We start from the raw sequence: 25,280 nt of genomic DNA, 5'->3' as shown, positions 1-25,280 counted from the left end.
TGGGTCACCTGTTTTGAAGTTCATAACCCTATGTTAAGAAAAAGCAATGGAAAAATGGCATATTAGAGCCAAGAAAACCCTAAAATACATTAAGGATAAACCATTAATTTATAATTCTTTAGCTTAATGCTGAACTTAAAGGTAATCTTACTTCAGAATGGCCTTGACAGTTATGCTTTACCTACCTTGTGCTAAGGATTTTTTTCATCCAGATACCATACATATGATTAATACTGACGAGGGTTAAAAGGAAAAAATGTCAATCTCCTTATATCCCACCTGGTCTCTGTGGTTCCCCCCCAACCTCCAAAAAAGCATTTTTTTTTTTTTTTGGCTTCTGGTTGTGCTAATTTATTTTGAAAACTACATTTGTTCACATCAAATTTACACCTGCTACTCATTGTTGGGTTTCTTTTGGTCATGCTGCTGTTCTCTCAGTTTCCAAGGTGTTTTGTGTGTCTGCCTTGTGCTACTAATTTTCCTGTGGTCTTGTTGGTCAGATCCACAGAGGCAAATGCAAGGGTTCTTCCTTGCTTCAGAACATGTGCTGTGATCACAACAACTTCTCCTATTTTAGCAGGTGCCATGTACCTGGAAAAGAGAAATTTAAATACAATTAGGAGCAGATTTTTAAAAGGGACTGTTGTATATTCCTCATAAATACCTTATATTACTTCTTTTACTCCTAAAAGTAGGTTTTAGGAGTATCAGTAAGCTTTCTGTTCTGTCAAATTTGAATGACTGGTAGTGAGCAAGTTCCACCTCACCCACTCTCTCTGCACAAGTTTCATTTCTCTCAAATACTAGAATGGGTGTTGGTCTCCATTTTGTTTGTCTGTTCCCATTTCATATTTATGTGGGGCAAGTGAAAGTTTTCCTCACGTTTCATTTAATATGCTTAACTTCCTACATGAAGTATTAGTTGGAGTCTATATCCTATCATATCAATATCAGAACTTAATTGTGAAATACAACTATAAGAACTATAAGGAATTAATATGAGGTTCTTAGAATCCTGGTGATAGTATGTATTATTTTTAAGGATACAGTTCCTGCTCACCTGTAATCCAGCATGCTATTTACTTTTGAAATACGTAGTAAATATTTGAAACTGTCCAGTTTTTGTTCAAGTGAATCAATATTTGAAGCTTAGCCCTTGATGATGGCCAATACTTCTAACAACCCATACTTTGAAAGGTCAAAACTATGATTCACTAAAAATTTTTCAGGGTTTTGAAAAGAGCAGTATCTTAGAGCATGAAATGCAGTGCTGGGTTTGAAGATGGCTCTGCTCTTAAGAGGCTCTTCAGGTAAAACGGAGTCAATTGACCTTACACATGGAATAAGATGAGGACTGCTGAATATGCTCACCAGTACCAGAAGAAAAATGTTTTTAGTATCATGAGCATTTGCATCTGCTTGCTGTGCCCTTCATTTCAGTTACTCACTAGTAAGGTTGGGACAATGTTTTCCTATTAGCTGACATTTCCTCCCCTAACATTGTCACATAACATTGACTTTCATACTCTAGTCTCTGCCTGTCTCCCCAACAGAAATCATTTTTCTGTTGCTTAAGTGAGAAGAATTGTCTTGAAACTAAATCCCTGGGTCCTGCACTGTCTTGAATACGGCTGGCAATAGTACTAGTTAATTGAATTTTATTCAGGTTTTCCTCCTCTTGTATTCAATATGATCCCCATAAGACATCTGTGCAAGTGGCATTTTTAAGGACCACGGGAAATAGCAGTGAGTTTGTGATGATCCCAACCCCCCAGCATTATACATGTTAGAAGCTGAATGTTTCCTCTTTTTAATGTTTCAATCATTCCCTCTTTACTACTGGTACACACTGTACTTGGAAATTAGTTCCTCTAATTCTAGATTCGCAAGGCCACGGACTATTTTAGGGCAAATCTACCACTGCACTTAAAGATGATCAGTTAAGGGCATCTCATGCTTTAATGTTACAAATGTGTATAATTTTGCTGGTTTGAAGTGAGCTATCACATTAAAAAGTAGTTGGGGTGGGTGCAATTTGGATACATACGTTATGTTCATATCCACACTGATTCCAGGTGCTCCCCTTTCTGTGCATAGCAGAGCCATTGTTGATACGTCATCCACCAAGGTGGCTGTCAGGCCTCCATGGAGCGTGCCTAATTTATTGGTATGCTCCTCTTCTACTTTCAATTCACAAATCACTTTCCCAGGATCAGCAGAGACGAGAGTCATCTAAATGTAAAAAATAAAAAATTTTGGAGATTCTGTTGTATTAGAAAAGTTTAAATAGCCCAACAAAAACTATCATTGGATTAAACGAACTCATCCCAAGAAAGTTGAATCAGAAATTCAATTAAGTTACCCATCTCTCTATGGTAGAAATGAATCCCTACGTAAATTGTTATTAAAGAAAGAGTAAATATTGATGGGAAAATAGTCAATTTTGTTAATCTCCACTCCTTTCCATTTGGGCTTTTCAACCTTATCTATAGCAACCTGGAATCTCTTAATGGCTCCTTAGCAATTATGTGCCAACAAAATCAGCTAGTCCTGTGCTCTGTTACACTATTACAGGTTTAATTTGGATGTTTCCTAGTTTGGGCACAAAGTAATTTTTTTTTAATTAGTGTTCTGAAACTTTTTTAAAAAATACATACTTATTTATGCATGCAAGAGCTGTGGTACAGGCCAGAGATGCGGGGGGTGAGAGGATTCACCAGAGACAGAGTGGGGAACAGAACAGGTAGACTGACCGAAGTACACTGCTGAGGGAGCAACAGGCGAGCCAGGACAGGTCTGCTGCGCCATGTGGGTTTCTCCCTGGCCAGCTGGGGATCAAACTCTTGCTGCAGAGGCTGTGGATTACTTCATAGTGTGGTCCGCAACCCCTTGAGCCTCCAGGGAGGTCCCACAAAGTAATTTTTTAATGCCTTCATAATGAATGATGTAAAATATTTTTTAAAAGACTGAGAGAAAGTAATTCAGTGAGTTACTAAACTAGTAAGCTTGTACCATAAACCCATTTTAATAATAAAAGTGACATTAGGATCTAGGAAAGTTAAACTGTTGTCTTTAAGATCGCATTAATAGTTTATTATTAAAGAATTACATGAATGGTAAAATGTTGACTTTTATGTTAAAAGAAAACAAAAGCAATAAGGAAGGTGTTTCCTATACCATATTTAAGTAACTTATAGCTTAATATTTAGAAGTTGGATCTGAGCTCTGAATGGACTGTTCTGCATCTAATAGCACCAATTCTCACCATCATGGGAGGTGTTCAGGCATAAAATGGATGAATGTTTGCTGTGTCTGTTGCATCTGGGGTGTGGAAATGTCTAAAGCATTAAAGGATCATTAGATTCTCGATAACTACCGTTTATCTAGCATTTTTATATGCTTGGCATTTTCATATGCCAGGCACTATGTCAAACACTTTGCAATAAGGATGGGATAACTCCCATTTTTAGGTAACTTCAATTCAGAGTGTTCATTTCCAGGGTCACCCAGGACATGATAGAACTGAGCTTTAAATGTAGGTCTGTCTACTTTCAAGTCTCCCGTTGCTAATGATAAAGCGTAGATATTCAACAGCCTTTGACTTCCACCAGCAAGACATTTTGGAGTTTCACAAACCACAACTGTTGTGGATGTTCTGTTGTTTATGCCTTAGGCCCTGAAGGAAAACAAAAACAAGCAAACAGTACAAACCACCCTAAACAGTATCACATCATGCTTTGCTCAACAGGTTAACAAAAGGAAAAAATAAAAGAACAAGATCAAGTTTATTTATACAGTAAATAATTTAGTCTCCAGATGTCCTTACTTTCTTCTTTCTTTTTTTTTTTTTTTAAGATTTATTTATACAAGCACTGGGTACAGTCAGAAGCGTGAAAGGGTGAGAGGATGAGCCAGAGCCAGAGTGGAGAGCAGAGCAGGCAGACTGACGAAGTACACTGCTGAGGGGAGCAGCGGGCGGCAGGAGAGGTCTGCACGCCATGTGGGACCCTCCTCCCGTGGCCGGGGAACAGCCGGGGATCGAACCTGCGCTGCAGAGGCTGTGGGCAGCTTTGCAACCCAGCGCTCAACCGCTGCGCCACCAGGGGAGGCCCTCCAGATGTCCTTAAACTAACCACAGTCCTAGCAGGATCAAGGTGTAATAAACTCACCTCCTTTGAAAGATGAGTATACCAAACATTAGAAAAAAAGGTAAATGAGATCAAATCCCTGGCTTTTTTTTTTAAAAAAGATTGATTTATTTATGCATAAAAGAGTTGGGGTACAGGCCAGAGGGGTGAGAGAATTCACCAGAGACAGAGTGGGGGGCAGAACAGGCAGACTGACTGACATACACTGCTGAGGGGAGCAGCGGGCGAGACAGGAGAGGTCTGCTGCACCATGTGGGTAGCTCCCTGGCCAGTCGGGTATTGAACTCGTGCTGCAGAGGCTGCGGACAGCTTCACAGGCTGCGTCTTCACCCATTGCACCACCAGGGAGGCCCTCAAATCCCTGCTTTTGAGGCACTGACTGTCTAAAGGAAGAGATGCACCTTTAGACATGTACCTTTAAATGCATAAAGGCAATTACTGTAGTCAGGAAAGAGACAGGCTGACTAAAGTAAGGATCTTCAAGTTTAAAAAAAGTATGTTTTCAGGGAGCCTCCCCGGTGGCGCTGCAAAGCTGTCCGCAGCCTCTGCAGCATGGGTTCAATTCCCAGCTGCCAGGGAGAAACCCACATGATGCAGCAGACCTGTCCTGGCTCGCCTGCTGCTCCCCTCAGCAGTGTCTTTGGTCTGTCCACCTGCTCTGCTCTCCGCTCTGTCTCTGGTGAATTCTCTCACCCTCCCGTGCCTCTGACTGTACCCCAGTTCTTGTATAAATAAATAAATCTTTTAAAAAAAAAGTATGTCTTCAGGGAAGAGACCTTTGGGAAGGTTTCTGGACAGGTGCCAGGGAAGCCAGGCAATTCAGGAAAAAGAATCAAATATGAAAACCTCACAGACAACAAAAGTAGTTTAGTATAGTTTTAAGCACAATTTAGCAAAGGTCAGTTGTCAGAGTTCCACTTGATTATCTAATTGTGGCTGGGATAAAAAAAAGGCAAAACAAATGTCAACTGAATTTTCTCCTACAGAATACCATTTTCGGGCTTCCCTGGTGGCGCAAGGGGTTAAGATGCAGCACTGTGAAGCTGTCTGCAAGCCACTGCAGCTCCAGTTCGATCCCTGGGCAGGGAGCTACCCGCATGGCACAGCAGACCTCTCCTGACTCACCCACTGCTCCCCTTAGCAGTGTAATTCAGTCAGTCTGAGGGGTGAGAGGATTCACCAGACAGAGTGGGGAACAGAACTGGCAGACTGACTGAACTACACTGCTGAGGGGAGCAGCGGGTGAGACAGGAGAGGTCTACTGTGCCATGTGGGTTGCTCCCTGGCTGGGATGGAACACGTGCTGCAGAGGCTGCGGATTGCTTCATAGTGCATTGCTTAACCCCTTGTGCCACCAGGGAGGCCCAAAGAATGCATCTTTTAAAATACAAATCATGTCAAATCATGTCACTCTTCTGTTTAAAACCCTCTAAATGGGGCTCCACTTCACTCAAAAGCCAAAAAGTCTAACAGGGACTTACCAAGCCACGCACGGTCTCTCCCCTCCTTCAGCTGGCTAGCTTCCTCTGTTCTGACAAACTATGTCCAAGATTCTGCCCCAAATGCCCTAAGTTTCAGGGCCTTTCCATTTGCTGTTTCCCTACCTGGACCACTCCTCCCCTTCTGAGCACCCATGAGATGCACAAGTCTTCATTGGCAAGGCATACAACTGGATGAAAGAAAAACAGCTGGAGATGCCAGTAAAATCTTTTCAGGGACAGTGGGTACCACATGAAAAGGACTTTGAGGTGTAAGAGTGAAAATGGGCGTCCCGAGCAAGGGCAGAATGTCAAGTAATGAGGAATATGTCGTCCTAGTCCTCAGGAAGTAAAAAGGCCAAAAATAACAAAAGTTAGCACAATAAAGGTGATAAGGCCAAAAATAACAAAAGCTAGCACATGAGTGACAGGAGGCAAAAAAGGAACTTAATTAAATAGTCCCCTGAGACAACCAGCTGAAATAATATGCCACTCATGTCTAGGGGGGTGCTGGAGGGAATATAAGCAATCACTGTGTTTTTTTCCCCAGAGGATGGTACATGGAAGATTTCTTGAATCATTCTAGAATGCCTACGAGATATTATGGGCTTCTGTCACATTCATGACACTGGAAAGATTTTGTTTGTATACAGGTTCTCTGTTGCCTTGTTCTGGAAATGGGGCTGACAGGGAAGGAGCTTTCTCACCCCTATAGACATGATTTCATCGATAATTATCCACACCTCCAGTTCTCCTTTCAAGGGAGCAAGCATACACTTGAGTAGAACTTTTGCAATTGATAAATGGTTTGAAATCTAGCACCTGAAAATAAAATAATTCCCAGAAAGGGATTGTAAGGAAAATGGAAGGTGAAAAATAGCTTCCAAACAATAGACAGCCTGTAACCTTGAAACATTCTGTTTACCACTTTTTGGACAATAGGAAACAACAGATGGGCCTTAGATACACTGGTATGTATCAGCTGTGTGGTTCTGGGCACTTCACAGTGTAAAGCGGGGGGATAGGAGGCTCAGTTGCTATTCTGCCCTCCAGTCTTTTCATCTTTCTCTCTGCCTGTGTACACCATCCCCTTGTTTCAGCATTAAAGACAACTCTGAGGATCTAAGATCCATCTTCCTTTCGCTCAAATCAACAAACAGCCCAGCCTGAGATGGCTGCACAATGGGGAAAATGCTCTGCAGGAACGCAAATATGGTGAGCCAGTGCCAGTTTTCATATAATAAAGACACAATTCAAGCAGCAACAGAGATAATCTCTGAGGAACAGTATTCCAGAAACTGCTGGAACTCCTAGAGTGGCCAAGTAATCATGACTCACTTTCGTATTGTGAATGTTTAAAATACATACATTTAACTCCTGTTCCAGTTCTCGGATAATAACTTTCTGAGGTCCTCACAAACCTCTAAGCTTGAATACGCCACTTAAACAAGTGCTATAACAAGGTAAGAGCATTTCATTTCAGCGGGAATAAAGATAACTCTAAACTTCAAGTATATTCCATTGCAGAAGAAATGTAAACTCATTATTCCCTTTGAAATTGGTCATCCAAAATAATAAAAACAAAAAAGAAATTAGTCATCCATTTGCCACTGTCAAAATTAATAATTTTCTAAAATATTTATATTTGTTTTGAATTGATATCAAATCTCATTCCTCTACAATACTGGAACTCTTTTGAGTTCATTACGTCACTAAATATATCTCGATTCTTTAAATCCTATCTAAACTGCCATGTTACTTCCCTATATAAGAATGTTAACCACAAAAATGAAATCACTTATTTTATATGGATAAGTAACACAGTACAGAGATGCAATTTCCAACCTACTACCCCTTCAGGGTCATAGACCATTCAATATCATTCCCTAGCCTTATTCAAACATGTATGCATATATAGGTTTTTTTTTTTTCTATTAGGTTTTATAAAACTACAAAAAATGGGACATTATATTATTTTGCAACTTTCAAAAAACTTTTCCCTGTATATCACAGTCATATTCTTGCATTTAACAAGGAGCCTTTCTTGGGCTTCCCCTGCCCGTAGCCTCTGCAGCGCTGGTTCGTTCCCTGGCCGCTGGTGAGGGGCCCACAAAAAAAAAAAAAAAAAAAAAAAAAAAAGAGCCTTTCTTGCCTTGAAAAAATCTCTGGCTTTACATATATTTAACCTGAGGGATAGCTATTTCACATAAAATAATTTTGTCAAAGTCCAGTAAGGTAACAAAAAACACAGTAATTATTTTAAAAGAGACTAAAGAATTATGAACTAGAGATTTAGAGAAAGACTACATTCTGTTCCATGCCAAAACACATGGAGTCTGATAATTTGAATAAGTCATATTGATTACATGCTAATGTAGTATTTTGGATATAATGTTACTTAAAATAAATCACTAAAATTGATTTCACTTATTCCCTCTTGCTTTTTAAAACCTGGCTATTATAAAGTTTATAATTTCATATTTCACCTGTATTTGTAGTTTGCATTGTAGCTCTATTGGCCAGTGCTATAACATTATTCAATCTTTTTTTTTTTTAATTTTTTTTTTAATAGAGGCATGTTTATTTATTTATTTGTTTGTTTGTTTATACAAGCATTGGGTACAGTCAGAAGCACGGGAGGGTGAGAGAATTCACCAGAGCCAGAGCAGGGAGCAGAGCAGACAGGAGGACTGAGGTACACTGCTGAGGGGAGCAGCGGGCGGCAGGAGAGGTCTGCGCGCCATGCGGGACCCTCCTCCGGTGGCCGGGGAGCAACCGGGGATCGAACCGGCACTGCAGAGGCTGTGGGCAGCTTCGCAACCCAGCGCTCAACCGCTGCGCCACCGGGGAGGCCCTATAACATTATTCAATCTTACTGCAACTTCTGAACCTCTATCCATCTACATTCACAGGCATACCTTCTTGGAAGGCAACTTACTACCAAGGCTAACTCAGGTATGTTTGTAGTTAATGACTGCTCCATTGTGTCTGCTAAAATATGAGGATTTTAATCAGCCAAAGGCAAATAAACTCATAGCAAGAATATGAGAAAACACATACCTATTACTTGAAGTTTAACAATGAAAATGGCTTCAGATTTTTTTTTAAAATAACTCAAACTTTCCCTTAGACCATACTTCCTATTTTGGATAATCTGATTTTCAAAAAGTTACTGTGATGTGGTGTGTCCTTAGATCTTATAGCATTTATCTGACAACATTAAATACATGCATCTAAGCAGTATTTTTCACAAAAACCATGAAAGATAATTAGGGACAGTTATTCACACATTGAAAATAAGCCTAAATGTTGTGTTCTAGAAGACAGAATTTGCTCCATTCATACACTCTTTACACTCTTCCTAACAAATGACTGCAGTTGATCCGTATTTAAACTCCTCTAGTAAATCATTTCCAAATTTCCCAGTACTCTAAACTATCAGAAGAAAAACAAGCATGGAAGCCTTAGACATTCAGAAAAAATGAAAAATTCCGAGGTTGTTAAATGTTTTCCAGATCTGACTTAATCAAGGGCTTTTGCAATTCCTGCTTACTTATAAACGCTTCCTATGTAACATAACACTGTTCTACAAAGACATGGAAAACTAGGAGTCTGGGTTGGTCTGTTCATGTGCAAAGGGGCTAACACTGTAGCACCTTGGCTCTCTTACCTTCCTGCAATTATTCTCCTTTTTTTACTTTTAAGATTTATTTTTTATGCATACAAGAAGAGCTGGGGTGTAGGCCAGAGGTGTGTGTATGTGGAGAGGTGGTGAGAGGATTCACCAGAGACAGAGTGGGGAACAGAACAGGCAGATCTACTGAAAATACACTGCTGAGTTGAGGAGCAGGTAAGACAGGAGAGGTCTGCTGCGCCATGTGGGTATCCCCCTGGCCAGCTGAGGATCAAACCCATGCCGCAGTGTCTGGCTGCAGCCTGATAGCCCTGAGACTAACCCCTGCGCCACCAGGGAGGCCCCTACTTTCCTTTTAATACTCTAGGCTGAAATCTCGCCTTGGAATGTAGGCTCTATTGCTTTTTTTCTTCGAGACACCTGCAGGCGCTTGCTGGCTGAAGGGTCGAACACTAAATTTCCTTCCCGCACTAGCAATGACAATTCTGTCACCAGGAGCGACCACCACCTTCATTCAGGTACGCTTGGACGAGACAATCCACGCACTTGACCTGTAACATAAAGACCCTCCACTAAGGTGGTAACCGCGATTACTAAGGTGAATTTACAGGCACAGTCGAACATGATCTAGCGAGACATTCGCCCCCAATACCTTTTCCAAAATTCTATCAAACCCTTGGACGTGCTTCATGGCCTTCAACACCTCCATCAATTTCTGCGTCAGGGAGCCCATGGTGGATCACTCTCCGGCGTCTGGACCCTCCACAAGAATGAACGTAGCAGCAGCCCTGCAGCTTGCAAAAGAGCAAGGACACACAGGGCGGGGAGTACTTAAAGCTCTCAGGCCCCCCCGCCCCAGCATTCGCGGTCCGTGTCGAGCGCACTCGCGCCACCATCCCCAGCGACTCGCGCACAAAAGTTCCGCGCGCCATTGTGGCCGCGCGCATGCGCTATTTTGCTCTCTCGCGCAGCGGCCTGGCCATTGAGGCGCCCCCGCAGCTTCCGCCCTCCGAGGGCGGAGCGCGTTTCCTCGCCGGACAGTTGATGCGGGTGCGCCGGGGTGGGGCGCCTGCGCAGAGCGGCGCGCAAACCGGCGCGCCCCTGTGAGGGGGCGTCGTCGCCGGTCCAGGATGGAGACGGACAGCGGGTTGGAGGTTGGCGGGGAGGCGGAACGAGAAGAGGGAGAGCCCGAGGTGAAAAGGCGGAGGCTTCTGTGTGTGGAGTTCACCTCCGTGGCCAGCTGCGACGCCGCCGTGGCGCAGTGCTTCCTGGCCGAGAACGACTGGGAGATGGAGGTGCGCTCGGTCCCTTCCCTGCCCGCGTGTCCTCGGGCCGGGGGCGCGCGGACTTCACCGTGTGGTTTTGTCTTTCAGAGAGCCCTGAACTCCTACTTCGAGTCCCCTGTGGAGGAGAGCACCTTAAAAAGCCTCTCTGAGACCTCCCCTGAGCGCGAGCCCTGGTAAGTGATGAGAGGAGCGAGGCGCCAAAGCAGACGTGGGCTCTTACTGGGGTGTCCTGGGACCTGCTGGACCTGGGCTCTTACTAGGGTATCCTGAGACCTGCTGGACCGGGGCTCTTACTAGGGTATCCTGAGACCTGCTGGACCGGGGCTCTTACTAGGGTATCCTGAGACCTGCTGGACCGGGGCTCTTACTGGGTGTCCTGGGACCTGCTGGACCTGGGCTCTTACTAGGGTATCCTGAGACCTGCTGGACCTGGGCTCTTATAGGGTATCCTGGGACCTGCTGGACCTGGGCTCTTACTGGGGTGTCCTGAGACCTGCTGGACCAGGGCTCTTTACTGGGTGTCCTGGGACCTGCGTGCACCTGGGCTTTTACTAGGGTATCCTGAGACCTGCTGGACCTGGGCTCTTACTAAGGTATTCTGAGACCTGCTGGACCTGGGCTCTTACTGGGGTGTTCTAGGACCTGCATGGACCTGGGCTCTTACTGGGTGTCCTGGGACCTACGTGGACCTGGGCTCTTTACTGAGTTATCCTGCGAATTGCGTGGACCTGGGCTCTTACTAGGGTATCCTGGGACCTGTGTGCACCTGGGCTCTTACTAGGGTATCCTGAGACCTGCTGGACCTGGGCTCTTACTAGGGTATCCTGGGCCATGCTGGACCTTAGCTCTTACTAGAGTATCCTGAGACCTGCTGGACCTGGGCTCTTACTAGGGTATCCTGAGACCTGCTGGACATGGGCTCTTTACTGAGGTATCCTGTGAATTGCGTGGACCTGGGCTCTTACTAGGGTATTCTGGGACCTGCTGGACCTGGGCTCTTACTAGGGTATCCTGGGACCTCCGAGGACTTGGGCTCTTTGCTAGAGTGTTGCAGGAATAAATTCTAGCCTTTTACCCAGGCAGGGGAAGAACAAGCGGTACTTCAGGAATGGTGAGGTCAGGAGAAGCTTTATTGCTCATGCATGAGGTCTGAGCAGCATTCTAGGGACAAAGGGTTTCTTTTATACATAACCATCTCACACTGATAACATCGGTCAGTGAGCACAAAAGCTTGTGACAAAAGACAGGTATTCAAGGATGCCCTAGGAGATCAGTCAGCCTGGCAGCTGTCTGGCCTTGTTAAAATGCAACAAAGCCTTAGGTAATCTCATCTAGATAGGTTTTAGAGAAGCAAAACTTGTGTTTACATTTACTTTGCATTATTTACTGCACCATACCTATGACTACTTTCGCAGAAAGCAGGAAAGATTTCATTTGCTTAGTGATTCCCTTTCAAGGGTATCCTGGGACCTGCATGGTCTTGGGCGGGAGGCTGAGTCCAGGCCTTGTCCTGATTGAATAAAAGAAGGTGAAGGGTTTGTGCCGCTGTCTCAGGGTGGAGCTGCTCTCCAGCAGCAGGGCTATCCCTTCTCTCTTGAGGGCCGGACTGGAACTTCGAAGTAACCTGGAGTCTCGGGAGGAACCGTCTGAAATGCCGTTTTTCACTGGAATTGTAATCTAGGGGAAGAAGAATGTTCCCTTCTCTTTTAGGTTCATTGCCTGACTTAACATTTAAGTTGATGTAATAACAGATTAACAGGAGAAAAACATTTAACTTCATGTCTCCATGAATACCATAAAGATAATAGGGACTCAAGGCAACCAGGTGATTGAGGTTTTGCATAATGTCTTGAACCAAGGAGAGAGGATACAAAGGGGGCGGTTTGGGGGGGGGCAGTGGTGGTTTGGAGCATCAACCTCTGTGCAGTTGAAAATCCATATATAACATAGTTGACCCTCCATGTTTATGAGTTCGGATCCAGGGTTGCTTGAATCCATGAATGCAGAACCCATGGATAGAAAAAATCTGCCTTGTAAGTGGCCCCTATGAACCTTGAACCGATTCTGGCCGAGGTTCAGCTGTATATGCCATCCTGAGATGAGGAAGAGGGTAAGGGCTTGGGGCTTCAGGGGGAAGTGGGGCAGCCACTCAGGATGAGGAGAAGCCGAGAGGAGCAGGTATTGGGTAATTAGATGTTTCCCCGCCAAGCAGATAGGTCATAAACAGTTATTTCTGTTAAGAATTCGTTAGGGGAAAGGTCCCCTACCTAAGTCCTACTATGTAGTTAGGGAGAGGTAAAAGTTCTCTTGATTGCCTTAAACTCAAAATAATCCAATTGCCGAAGTGACACATCTTAGGGAGGCCAGTTCTGAACCCCTTTGCCTACATTCCTGTATTTTTGATTCACATGGTTCTGCTTGTTTACAGTTTCCTCTGATTTGTCAAACTAGCCTGAATTAGTGTCTGTTAGTTGCAGCCTAAGTTGTAGTTGATCAGGGAAGAAATTAGAACTTAGTAAATGGATATCCTGAAATAGTCACTGTGATAAAAAGGAGGATCTGCTAAGTAATGGTGTAATGGAACACAATTAGGGTTCCCACCCTGAGCTGATAGACAAAAACAAGCAGTGGTTTTTTCAAACCTCCAATCACATGTCAGTGACTGAAGCAGTAAGAATTAGTCCATTGAGGAGGAAAACATGGGGAGGACTAAAGATTCTTGATGTTTCTAAGACCTGCATCGTCTTAGGGCATGTCCTGATCAGATTTCTGATGTTGGCTTTAGCAAAAAATGAAAGTAAAGGAAATTGATAGGAAGATTTTTATGACTAGAAAAACTCAAGCCTGCTGAACTTGGCTTTTGAGTGCTTTAGTAGGGCAAAAATGTCAGTTCTTTACTGAATTCCAAGGAGATTAGCAAAAACTTGAACAGGAAGTTGAATTAGCCCCCTAAATTGGAATCTATCTTCAGTCTCAGGAGAAACAGGGAAAGCTTAAAACCACAACAGTGAATCTTAGTTGCATATTAGAATTACCTCGAGAATTAAAAATATTCCTGAGGTCCTACCCCCAGAGATATTACTTTAATTAGTCTGAACTGGGGTGCATGTATCCCTCATAGGATTTTGGCCTTTTTTTTTTTTTTACCCTGCACAGGCTAGTCTAATGTGAAGCCAGCACTGATAACCCCAGCCTAGGGCCTTGTTACTTGAGACCCAAGCAGCATCACACAACCTGGAAGTTTAGTCAGACATGCAGTGTGTCAGGCTCTGTCCCAGATCTGTGAAATCAATCTGCTGTTTAACAAGGTCCCCAGGTGATTTAAAATTTGAGGGGCACTGCCTAGAAGAGAGACCCTACATCACCATTTACGCTGACTAAAGCATTGCCCCAATTGGAAAGGAAGTCAGCAAATGACTTCCTTAAAATTTACTAGTTCCTTTCAATTCTTCTATCCATTTCTGATAGTAGTCTTTTACACTCTTCTTTGTGTTTCCTACCAAAGCAGTGTGTCTTTCTCACAGATGGAGTCATGGGCGATGTGGGTATCACAATGGTCACAATACAACTTGGGCATGTTGCTCTGCAGACCATTGGCCAAGCCATTCATCACCACCCCAAGAACTCTTAAGTGAGGGCTTACTCTAATTGTGTTATAGTGAAACTAGAGGAGGAGAGGCCAACACAAGGAATAAGAGCATGGACTCTGGTGCCAAAATGCAAAGGTGGTAAGTCCAGCTCTGCTAGTTAGTAACTGTGTAACCCCCTCTCTGTCTCAACTTCTTTCTCAGTGGGGCACTAATAATACCTATATCATACCTATATCATGTTGTAAAGATTGAATGAGCTGAGAGAGGCAAAACAGGTGGAACAGCATGTGACATACAGTAGGAATTCAGTACATTTAGATATAATTAATAATACTATCATGCTCTCCCCATGAGATTTATGACCGTTCCACCTACTGGAGAGACTTTGGCTTGTTTATTTTACAGTTCAGTGTGTGGTAGATTGAGTTACAGGTGGGACATCTTAAACCTTTGGGAAAGAGGTATGTGTGATGAATAGGTAAGGGACCTGATATGATAGACTCTCTTGTCTTTTTGATATTTTTTTTGACACAATTTATTAAAAAAAGATTTGCCAGTAAAAAAGAATTAACATTCCTTCCCACTTGTTAATACTTTCAATGAAAAAGAACTTACATCTTTGACCTGGCCTTTTTTCTTCAGTGATAAGACTTTGGAAGAAAATAAAACATTAACTGATTGTCGAGTGAGAAAGAGACCTTTTGGAAAGAATGAATTTTACAAAGGAAAATTTTACATTTAATGTGACTTTTTTAAAGATTAATTTATAAAGATTATTCGAAAGGTTTTTTTATGTTAAAATTCATATTAAGTACTGAGATCTTGGCTTCTAAATACCATTTTTCACTGAAAGGAACAAATTCTCATTTTATAAATGACTGATTCCAGGGCAGGAGTGGGTAAACTGCACGATGAAATGGCACATCTTGTGCTAGAAAGTCAGGAAGTGCCCAGAAAATGTTGGGGGACCAGACTGAGCTACCCTCCCTGCTCAAGTCTATAACAGTTGGGGCAACAAAGTAACATATGGAAACATTATAATTTATGGAATAAAATAATATTAACTATAGTGAAGAGAAATCTGATAGACAACACCTTGACCAACTGATCAAAATTACCATGTACTGGGGACAAATCCATATCATGTGCTCCTGAATTATACTGAAAAGGGCATGCTAACAGTTCTGCGTCATTCTTGCCAAAAAAAAAAAAAAAATGCATAATCTAAATTTAATCATAAAGCATCAGACAAACCCAAACTGAAGCAGCATCAGAATCCAAAATCACTGATACTGTTTAAAAATTTCAGACAAAGATTGAAGAACTGTTCTTGGTAAAAGGAGATTAAGAGACATGTCATCTCACTGCAACACATGATCCTGAATTAGGACATCAGTGGCATAATTGCTGAAATTTAAATAGCTCTTTAAGTTATATCATGTTGATGATGATTTCCTGACATGATAATCTAACTAGGAGATACACACACGTGTGTGTGTGTGTGTGTGTGTGCGCGCGCGCGTGCGCTTATTTTTAGGAAGTACATAGAAAAGCTTGTAAATGTTTCAGAATGAAAATAAAGCAAGTAAGTATTAAGTATGCAAGATGTTAAACATTTGGGAAATGTAAGGGAATGGTGCATAGGAATTCCTTTTTATTATTTGTGCGGTTCTAACGGTGACATAATTTCAAAATTAGAAGTTAAAATAATTACATTTATTAAACTTATAAATAAAAGAACCTTTTTCTTAAATTTATATATCATATATCCCTCCACTCAGCTGTCTGGGTCTTGGTGGGGGATGGCAGAAAATGGGGTCAGACAGGTCTGGAGCACACACATATGGCCTCCCCAGCATGGAAGTCTTAGGGTGTTTGGACTTAACAGCAGCTCAGAGTATTCCAAAAGGCTTGCATGGGAGCTGCAAGGCTCCTTAAAACCAAACCTCAGAAACTCCAGAATTTCAATTTCACTATATTCTTTTAAGCAAATCACCAAAGCCCAGATTCAAGGGTAGGGATGTTAGACTTCACCCCTTAATGAGGGGAATAAAAAGAATTTACAACCATTAGTTATGTGCCACGAGATCTTTATTTCAAATAAGATTTAAAGTGAATCCAAATAAATTTGGAAATTTTACTTTATTTAACTTGGAATCAATGTTTATAAAATCATTTTAGTGATACATGTCATTGAAGAATATTTATCTGGCTTGAACTGTATAAATGAGCAAACATTTGGATAAGACAATAAGAATTTCCCTTTCCTCAGTCTTATAACTTTTGTTTTATAGGCAATAATTTCCCAGCTCTTTTAAAATCTGATTGTGTATAAAAAGAGGACTGCAAATACTAACAAAATAATTTTAAATTAACTGGTTTTCAGATTATTTACAAAGTTGTGTTTCATTCTGATCTTGCCAGTGTTGACCTAACCAAGGAAGAGACCACTGATTCCAGTAGTTCTAAAACCAGCTCATTTGAAAACATGCAGCAGGAAGATGGCAGCATGCTCTCTGTCATTACCTGGAATATTGATGGATTAGACCTAAAGAATCTGCAAGAGCGGGCTCGAGGGGTGTGTTCCTATTTAGCTTTGTAAGTAGTATTATTTTCTTTAATGGTAGTGAGGATGTTACTTACCTATCTACAAACAGGGTCATAATGCCAAGTTAGGAGATTTGGAATCAGACCTTACCTCAAAATCCAGCTCTCAGAGGAGATATATGAAAGAATTAAGAGTGATTGCCTTCCAGAGTAGAAATAGGAGTTGGGGTGAAGAGGGCACACTGATTTTTGTTAGAAAACTCCTAGTACTATTACTTATTCAACTTTGTATTTAATATTGCAATGAAAATAAAATTGTCATAAAGATGTATATCTGTCACATACTGACTCTGTGACCTTGGGACAAATCACTTAAGTTCTCTAGTGCTTGGCTTTTGTTCCCCATGGACACTGTTTCAGAGGATTGATACAGTTACTATACACAGTGTCTTTTAAACTGTAGGACCATGGTAGGCTCTTTTCTATTTTCTTTTCTTTTCTTTTTTTTTTTTAAGATATATTTATTTATTTTTACAAGCACTGGGTACAGTCAGAAGCTCAGGAGGGTGAGAGAATTCACCAGAGCGGGGAACAGAACAGGCAGACTGATGAAATACACTGCTGAGGGGAGCAGCGGGCGTGGCAGGAGAGGTCTGTCACACCATGTGGGATCCTCACCGGTGGCCGGGGATTGAACCAGTGCTGCAGAGGCTGCAGGCAGCTTCGCAGCCCAGCGCCCAACCGCTGTACCACCGGGGAGGCCCTTTTTTCTATTTTCTGTGATTCCATTTCTTTTAAATTTAAAGTGTTGTTGCATGTATGACTTTTCAAAAATTTGATCTTTGCAATGTTAACATGTTAAATAGCACGGATCTTATTTTGTAGTTACCAAAGATCAGTATGAATATAGAATATAGTTGTCCTAAAGGGTAATTGCTTCATGTTTCTTTTATGTTGCAGAATTTTCCTAATAATCTAGGTAAAGGCAAGTGGAATGGTATATTGGTGCTTATCATAAATTTGTTTTTAATTAGGTACAGTCCGGATGTGCTATTTCTCCAGGAAGTCATCCCCCCATATTATAGCTACCTAAAGAAGAGAGCAAGTAATTACGAGATTATTACAGGTAACAATTTTCCTATTTTGTTTCTCTTTTTTCTTTGAAAAACAAGTCCGTGAATGAGAAATCAGCATTAGCCTGTTAGAGCACAAACAAAATAAATGTGAGAAAAGTAGGCCAGACACAGCATGCTACCTGTAGGAAAGTGTGTTAGCAACTTAATGTATTCATATGTATGAAAAGGTAGTTGAAATGAATGCTTTTCCAGGAAAATACAAGTTGTCAATATTTGAGACATTGAGTAGTTTTTTCTTTTTTTTTTTTTAGATTTATTTATTTATGCATACAAGAACTGGGGTACAGGCCAGAGGTGCAGGAGGGTGAGAGGATTCACCATTCACCTGAGACAGAGTGGGGAACAGAGTAGACAGACTGAAATACACTGCTGAGGGGAACAGCAGGTGAGACAGGAGAAGTCTGCCTCACCATGTGGGATCCTTCTGGCTGGCCGGGATCAAATCCGCACTGCAGAGGCTGCGGACAGCTTCACAGTGCAGCGCTCAACCGTCTGCACCACCAGGGAGGCCCTAGTTTCCTTTATTGATGATGATAGATTTGATGCTTCTCTAATTTCTGTTCTTTTCTCTTTGGATTCACTGAGGGTCTTCAGGTCTTTTAAAAATCATTGGTCTGAACATTTGATAAAAACTTTCAGTCTGGAGGTTTGTAACCTTCAGTTCTGAAAAATTCTTTTTTTTCTTTTTCCTTCTCTCCCTTCTTGCCTCTCTCCCACTACTTCCCTCCTGCCCACCTGCCATCTTTCTTATCTTTCTGCTTTCTCCCTGCCCCTAACTTTTTTTTTCATTCTTTCTCTCCTTTTTTTTTTTATTTACTGCAATTTTTCTGGTGCTTCTGGAGTATAATGTAAATGCTTATATATTTTACTTCGGTTTAAGTCTCATCTTCTCTGTCTTGAAAGTTCAAATTTTCTTTTTTGAATATTTTGGTACTTAGTGTGAACTCATTTTTATTTTTCTTCCATATTCCATTTGACTTTTGGAAGGGGACAGGTAAACATAAGGACTGAGTTGGTTATCTTACAGTTGTTTTGAATAGTTTACTGTTAGGATTTGGAGTTGTTTCAATATCTGTATTTGTTTGTTATAAAATCTTTAGTAGGGGAACTTGTGATAAATTGCAAGTATCCTTTCAGCCTAAATTGTTTTCCACCAACATTTGAAGGTCGTGAAGAAGGATATTTCACAGCTATAATGTTGAAGAAATCAAGAGTGAAATTTAAAAGCAAAGAAATTATTCCTTTTCCAAATACAGAAATGATGAGAAACCTTTTGTGTGTGTATGTAAGTAGTTTTTTAAAATGGCCTTTTTAAGAAACAGAATGATGGTGTTTATAGTTCAATGGTGATTTTTTTTTTTTTTTTAAAAGCAAATCTAAGGGATCAGATAAGTTGGGTAAAAGGGGTTAGTTGTTTGGCAAAGTATGGAAATGGACATTTAGTGGTCAACCTAATATATACAGGATGCTGATTTGTAATAATGCATATCTGAAATCTATATAATGTAATTCAATGTTACTTCATCAGAAAATTAAAAAGAGAGAGAGAACTGTTGCCTTTAGAGAAAAATCTGCTCCTCATTACGCATTCTTTTAATAATCTTAAAGAATTTAATAAGTTAAGCTTTTACATGGGAAATTTGTGAAAATACAATCCTTCATCCATTATGTTTTCCTAAGAATATGTAAGAGTTTGCTAACATTCCACATTTGCTTTACAAAGTATTTTGTGCTTTGGCTGTGTACATATATGGATATGAAGTAGTATTCACTTCAATTCAGTGCAGAGGATACAAATTGAGGTAGCTAGTGTGATAAGAAGTTGGGAAGGTGGATCCGATCCAGATTATAGAAAATCATGAATGTTCTTTGTAGAGAGAAAAATTTGTGCTATAATTCAGTTTAGGGAACCTTAGAACCATTCTTTCTGGCTTGCGTCAGGAGTATTCACACTCCCTGGGACATTGGGGTAGGGCTTACGGTGCAGGTGACATTTGAGGTAGGTCTTAAAGTATTAGTGGGTCCTTGCTAAATAGTAGTCTTTGGGAGCAGGGTTGGTACTTTATCCTTGGCCCAACAGGATGAGCATGGCACTGATTAGTTTCACTGGATAAACACATACCAATCAAGTGAAAAATTGCTGATTCTGTTATCAAAGTTTAGCATTAGTGGTTACTAGATAATTTTAATGACATAATTATCCTGTTGCAGGCGAGTGTGTCGGGAAATGAACTTTGCCTTATGACTTCCCATTTGGAGAGCACCAGAGGGCATGCTAAGGAGCGAATGAACCAGTTCAAAATGGTTTTAAAAAACATACAAGAGGCTCCAGAGTCAGCTACAGTCATTTTTGCAGGAGACACAAATTTAAGGGATCAAGAAGTGAGTGATAAAATCATTTCAGTTTTTATAGCAGATTATTGCTGTGCCAACTACTTTTTAGGTTTCCTTTGTCCAACATTGTTGAAAGAAGGGCCTTCATTGGCCAAAAATGGCTAACTGACCTTGAAGATGCAGTTCAGTAAGTACTCTGCTATATGCCTAGTATTGGGAAAGCAGAGATAGGAGATCTTACATTATTGGAGGGAAACATAAATATTGCACATGAAACAGACAACACAAAATCAATGTTGCTGAATTGTATTGATTTACAAGCAGGGTAGAGAGAAAATAGAAGAATAGGAGAATTTAGAAAAAAATGAGTTAATTTGTAATATTGCATGGTGAGAAGAACAGAACAATTTGACCATCACGATTGTCTCTTACTCTTTATCTTCTAATGTTTGTTACCTCCTTTCCCCACTACTACCATGTCCAGGATGCAAACTAAGTCTCTGTCTTTAAGACAGTTGAGACAGATTGAAATTTTTCAGGACTTAGTGTAGATTGGGAACATATTAAGTGGTTTTCCTGCCCTTTCCTCTCACTCTGGCTGAGCTCACATACATTGACAGTGAAGTGAAATGGGAGGAGTCGCTTCATTTTCACTTCACAGAATTCCAGGAGTGGAAGAAATGAAAAGGAAGATGAAAGCATGCCAGGACTCACTGCCAGAGTGAAGGCAATATTCCAAATACAGGAAGTGGTGCTCTTCCCTCGGCAGTTTTAGCTTTTTATACACACATTTTTTTAAAAATCTAACTTACTTTTGAACTGTCTGCAAATTGGTAATGATAACAGCCTGACTGACTTTTAAAAAAGCCTGCTTCTGAAAAAATGGTGCTAGCAAATCTGGATATATACAGACAAAAATCTGAAATTGGATCTTTACATCATATGCAAAAGATTACTTGAAATGAATCAAAGACTTCAAAATACTGAAACTACAAAGTCATTGACGAAAATGGGGAAGCAAGTCATTGTATTGAATTTGGCAGTGACTTCTGAGATACGACAACAGAAGCACAGACGACAAAAGAAACTTAACGGAATTAAAAACTTGTACATCAAAGGGTACTATCAGTGGAATGCAAAGGCAGCTCATGGAATGGGAGAAAATATTTGCACATCATATGTCTGACAATGCGTTAATATTCAGACTATACAAAGAACTACAGCTCAGTGTAAAACAACCTGATTAAAAAATGGGCAAAATAGCTAGACATTTTTCTAAAGAAGATAGAGAAGTGACCAAGAAGTACATGAAAAGATTCTCCGCATCAACACTTGGTGCAAATCAAAGCCATAATGGGATTCCACTGCACATCCATTGACATAACCTACCAAAGAAACAGAAAATTGTAAGTGTAGGTGTGGATGTGCAGACCTTGGAGTCCTTGTGCAGTGGAGGTGGCAATGTAAAATGGTGCAGCTACTGTAGAAAACAGTGTGGGATTCTTCAAAAATTAAACAGATGATCCCACAATTCACTTCTGGAACCATAACCAAAACTAGTAAAAGTCGGTTCTCGAAGAGATGTTTGTTCACTCATGTTCATAGCAGGATTATTCACAGTAGCTAAACTGGAAACAACCCAAGTGTCCATTGACAGATGGGTGAGTGGATAAGCAACATGTGGTGTGTCCATGCAATAGAGTAGTACCCAGCTGAAGGAAGAGAATGTTGACACAGGCTGCAACACGGATGAAACCTGTAGACTTCATGCTAGGTGAAATAAGCCAGTTGCAAAAGGACAAAAGTTTTATGATTCCTTGTATATGAGTTTCCTAAAATAGTCAAAAATTCTTAGACAGCAAGTAAAATAGTATTTGCCAAGGGCTGAAGGGAAGCCAAAATGGACAGTTAAGTGTTTGAAGGGTAGAGACTTTAGTTTAGGAAAATGAGTACATCCTGCCCGTATGTGGTTGTGCAATAATGTGGAAGCACTTAATGGCTCAGCACTGTGCACATTAGAAGGACAAATTTTATAGTATGTATATTTTACTACATTTTTTTTTAAATAACTAGAACATGAGTTCTAGGATAAGGGAGAATATTGTTTGTAAATTTCAGATAAAAATGTGAGGGCAATTGACATTGGATCATATAAGTGACATACTTCTAAATTCATAAGACTAAAGAGTTTGCTGAAAAGATTATAAAGAGTTTTGCCTTCTTTTCACATGTATTCATTATTTTAAAAGTGAGTAATTAAGTGAGGCCATGGGTTTTCAGCCTCCTGAGTTTGCTGTGACACCCAGTTAGGAATCTATTTGTAGTAGAAAAGAAGGGAACAGTTCCAGACTCCTGGGTATCTTAATGGTTTTGCATTACCTACCAATCACTATGCAGCAGATCACTTTAAAGGTACAACATATGCAGTTGGTCATTAATAAATAATTTTGTAACATTCTGATTTGAAATGTTGCATTTACACATGATAATAGTATAAAGCACCTTTTTAATGTATGGAAATGAAAACAGAATCTTACAGAGATTCTTTTTACTTGCAGGTAACCCGATGTGGCGGTTTACCCAGCAACATTTTGGATGTCTGGGAGTTTTTGGGCAAACCTAAGCATTGCCAGTATACGTGGGATACACAAATGAACTCTAATCTTGGAATAGCTGCTAAGTGTAAGCTTCGTTTTGATAGAATATTTTTTAGAGCAGCAGCAGCAGAAAGTGGACACATTATTCCCCGAAGTTTAGACCTCCTGGGGTTGGAAAAACTGGACTGTGGTAGATTTCCTAGTGATCACTGGGGTCTTCTGTGCAACTTAGATGTAATACTATGAAATGCTTTTCAGATAAGAGTTTATATCTTCTAAGTAGTTTTGTTCTGGACTTAATGCAAATATAATTTCTATCTATCTGGAAAGGTTAGATTCAATATAGCAGAATTAATATACTGGATCACATAACATAAAAAACTATTGTGATTTTATTTTGTGAATTGAGTCCTGAGTATCAGTGTTTACTTAAATTAAAGCAGACCCAGTGTTGAGAATATGAGGCCTCTTAATGAAAGGGCACAGAGGCTGTCAGAGCTTTGAATAGTGGTCTTAGCTGCCTGCTGGATTTCAAGCAGGATCAGAGCATCTCTGTGGGCTAGTTTTTATATTTGATTTTGATTTGTGTTTTAAATGGGGCGCCAAAGACAATTATTATTTTAACTAAGATTTCAAAAGGAGAACTTAGTACAGTCCACACATTTAGATCATTTTAAATAAAAAAGTTCTGGTCATCTGCATTTTAGTAGATGACAACTCTATCAGACTATTTTTGTCAGCTGACAGGATACATAATCGGTAAGCTATAAAGAAATCTTACACTTAAAATTCCTTAACTTTTAGAAATTTATGTTTGTAGTTATGTTGCCAACAGAAGAAAAGATGATTAAAGTCAGATATAGTGGCACTGGATTTTTTTAAGAGAAAAATAAAATGTAAAGAGAGATAGCCAGTTAGGTTTTGCTACTTGTAAAATTGAGTTATTTTATAAGAGATCAAAGAGCACTTTCAATGTGCTTTCAAAAAAAAAAAAAAAACTTTTCCCTTAAGAAATGTACTTTAAATAAAGAATTTCACTTGTTTGTAGTTTGCTTTAGTATGTTACTGTGCCTGTAATGGGATTAAGGTTTTTACTTCCTGTTTCTGGTTCTAGTGCTGCTAATTGGCGTTCATGCGGAAGAAAAATAGCTTTCCATGTCGCTTCTCACCCTCCCTAAGAATTACCAAAAATACATTGAGACTTCCTTAGTATAAAAAAAGAAAGCCAGTGGAATAATTAGAAGGCGAAGTGGCAGAACCTTATTTTTATCAGGAGTGTCAGAATTAACTAAAACACCTAACAACGGGAAGCTGAATTTGTACATGATATTCCCATTTTAGTGACAGTGGAAAAGGTTTTTTATGTTAGTCATCATTTTAATCATTAAAACTAACTTGAGAAGTACTGCTAATACCATCATACATCACACAGGCACTAGAAAGGGTAAATTGCTTATTCATTTGGAAGAATAAAACCAACCTCACCTCACTTTACCAAAAAAAAAAAAACCTAAGTAAAAAGCAAAATATAAACTATAAAATATGTAATCATGTTTATTAGAGTAAGGAAAGGAGTACCATTTCCTTTTATATCACCCAAGCCTCCAAGTGAAAGACCTTCCCAATTACTGTTTAGAGTGACAAAATTAGAAACAAGTTATAAGTGAATGAATAGGATTGAACCATGGGCACTTTTTTTAAAAGATCTATTTATGCATATAAGAACTGGGGTATAGGCCAGAGGTACAGGGGGTGAGAGGATTCACCAGAGACAGAGTGGGGAACAGAACAGGCAGACTGACTGAGGGGAGCTGAGGGGAACTGCCGTGGAGACAGGAGAGGTCTGCTGTGCCATGTGGGTAGTTCCCTGCTGGCAGGGCATCAAAATGCTGCAGAGGCTGCAGGGTAGCTTCACAGTACTTTGCTTAACCCCTTGCACCACGAGGGAGGCCCTGGAAAAACTTTTTTTTCCAGTATAGTAGTTTTTTGTACCTTACCTCTCAGAAATTCCAACTCAGAATCTTTTATTTCAATTGACTAAGCACCACCTTCGCCACTGATGTGGAATGTACTTGAACCTTGCTCGAGCTGACTTTCCCACCTACGAAACAGGATAGTTCCTTGTCTTTTCTTGTGCAGCTTAGTAAGACAAATGTTTCGAAATATATTTCAGAAATACATGTTTTTTTACATACGTCAGAATAGGTACTCCTTGTGATGGTTTTGAGTTTATAATTTAACATTCTAGGTTAAGCACATATATATTAGTATATCCAAAGACCATTGTGAACAAGATTTACGGATCAGATTTATGGATGCAGTAAGGAGGGGTACTGTGGAATGTCTTCTGAGAAGAGAAATGACGATGCTTTGTAAGGTTTTGTGTTCACATGAAAGGTTTCTAAGGAGGTTCTTGAAATCAGGCGTTCGGTTACTGCTTCAAAGAAAGATTGGGAGAAGCAGGGATTAACCAACATTTGGGTGTCCTCAGGAAAGGAGAGTAGCAATTTGGTATCACTGGCTAGGGATG

General features: G+C 40.5%; 2 protein-coding genes across 2 annotated transcripts; one reads left to right on the top strand and one right to left on the bottom strand.

Annotated features, from left to right (window-relative positions):
• Window positions 1–335: 335 nt before the first annotated feature.
• On the bottom strand, window positions 336–10,180 carry ACOT13 (acyl-CoA thioesterase 13). Its single transcript, XM_037518936.2, has 3 exons — window positions 9,913–10,180; window positions 2,048–2,232; window positions 336–591 (listed from the first exon to the last, which is right to left on the bottom strand). Exons 1-3 carry the CDS (start codon window positions 9,991–9,993, stop codon window positions 435–437), a joined length of 423 nt encoding a protein of 140 aa, XP_037374833.1. The 5' UTR covers window positions 9,994–10,180; the 3' UTR covers window positions 336–434.
• Window positions 10,181–10,332: 152 nt separating this feature from the next.
• On the top strand, window positions 10,333–23,807 carry TDP2 (tyrosyl-DNA phosphodiesterase 2). Its single transcript, XM_037518935.2, has 7 exons — window positions 10,333–10,555; window positions 10,634–10,719; window positions 16,561–16,734; window positions 17,718–17,809; window positions 18,986–19,104; window positions 20,031–20,201; window positions 22,712–23,807. The coding sequence occupies exons 1-7, from the start codon at window positions 10,391–10,393 to the stop codon at window positions 22,994–22,996; spliced, it is 1,092 nt and encodes a 363-aa protein (XP_037374832.1). The 5' UTR covers window positions 10,333–10,390; the 3' UTR covers window positions 22,997–23,807.
• Window positions 23,808–25,280: the final 1,473 nt, after the last annotated feature.

The sequence above is a fragment of the Talpa occidentalis genome, unplaced genomic scaffold, assembly GCF_014898055.3.
Source record: "Talpa occidentalis isolate TD23 unplaced genomic scaffold, MPIMG_talOcc4v2.1 talOcc4.2, whole genome shotgun sequence".
Lineage (NCBI taxonomy): Eukaryota > Metazoa > Chordata > Mammalia > Eulipotyphla > Talpidae > Talpa > Talpa occidentalis.
This window is presented reverse-complemented; position numbering and strand designations above follow the sequence as displayed.

Bases quoted from the DNA above. Each gene is read 5' to 3' on its own strand.
- ACOT13 (XM_037518936.2), bottom strand. From the start codon at position 9,993: ATGGGCTCCCTGACGCAGAAATTGATGGAGGTGTTGAAGGCCATGAAG. The intron at 2,233-9,912 runs GTATTGGGGGCG...TTTTACATTTAG, and splicing joins TTGATAGAATTTTGGAAAAG to ATGACTCTCGTCTCTGCTGA. The intron at 592-2,047 runs GTATGTATCCAA...TCTCTTTTCCAG, and splicing joins AGTGTGGATATGAACATAAC to GTACATGGCACCTGCTAAAA.
- TDP2 (XM_037518935.2), top strand. From the start codon at position 10,391: ATGGAGACGGACAGCGGGTTGGAGGTTGGCGGGGAGGCGGAACGAGAA. The intron at 10,556-10,633 runs GTGCGCTCGGTC...TTTGTCTTTCAG, and splicing joins AGAACGACTGGGAGATGGAG to AGAGCCCTGAACTCCTACTT. The intron at 19,105-20,030 runs GTAAGTAGTTTT...ATCCTGTTGCAG, and splicing joins GAAACCTTTTGTGTGTGTAT to GCGAGTGTGTCGGGAAATGA.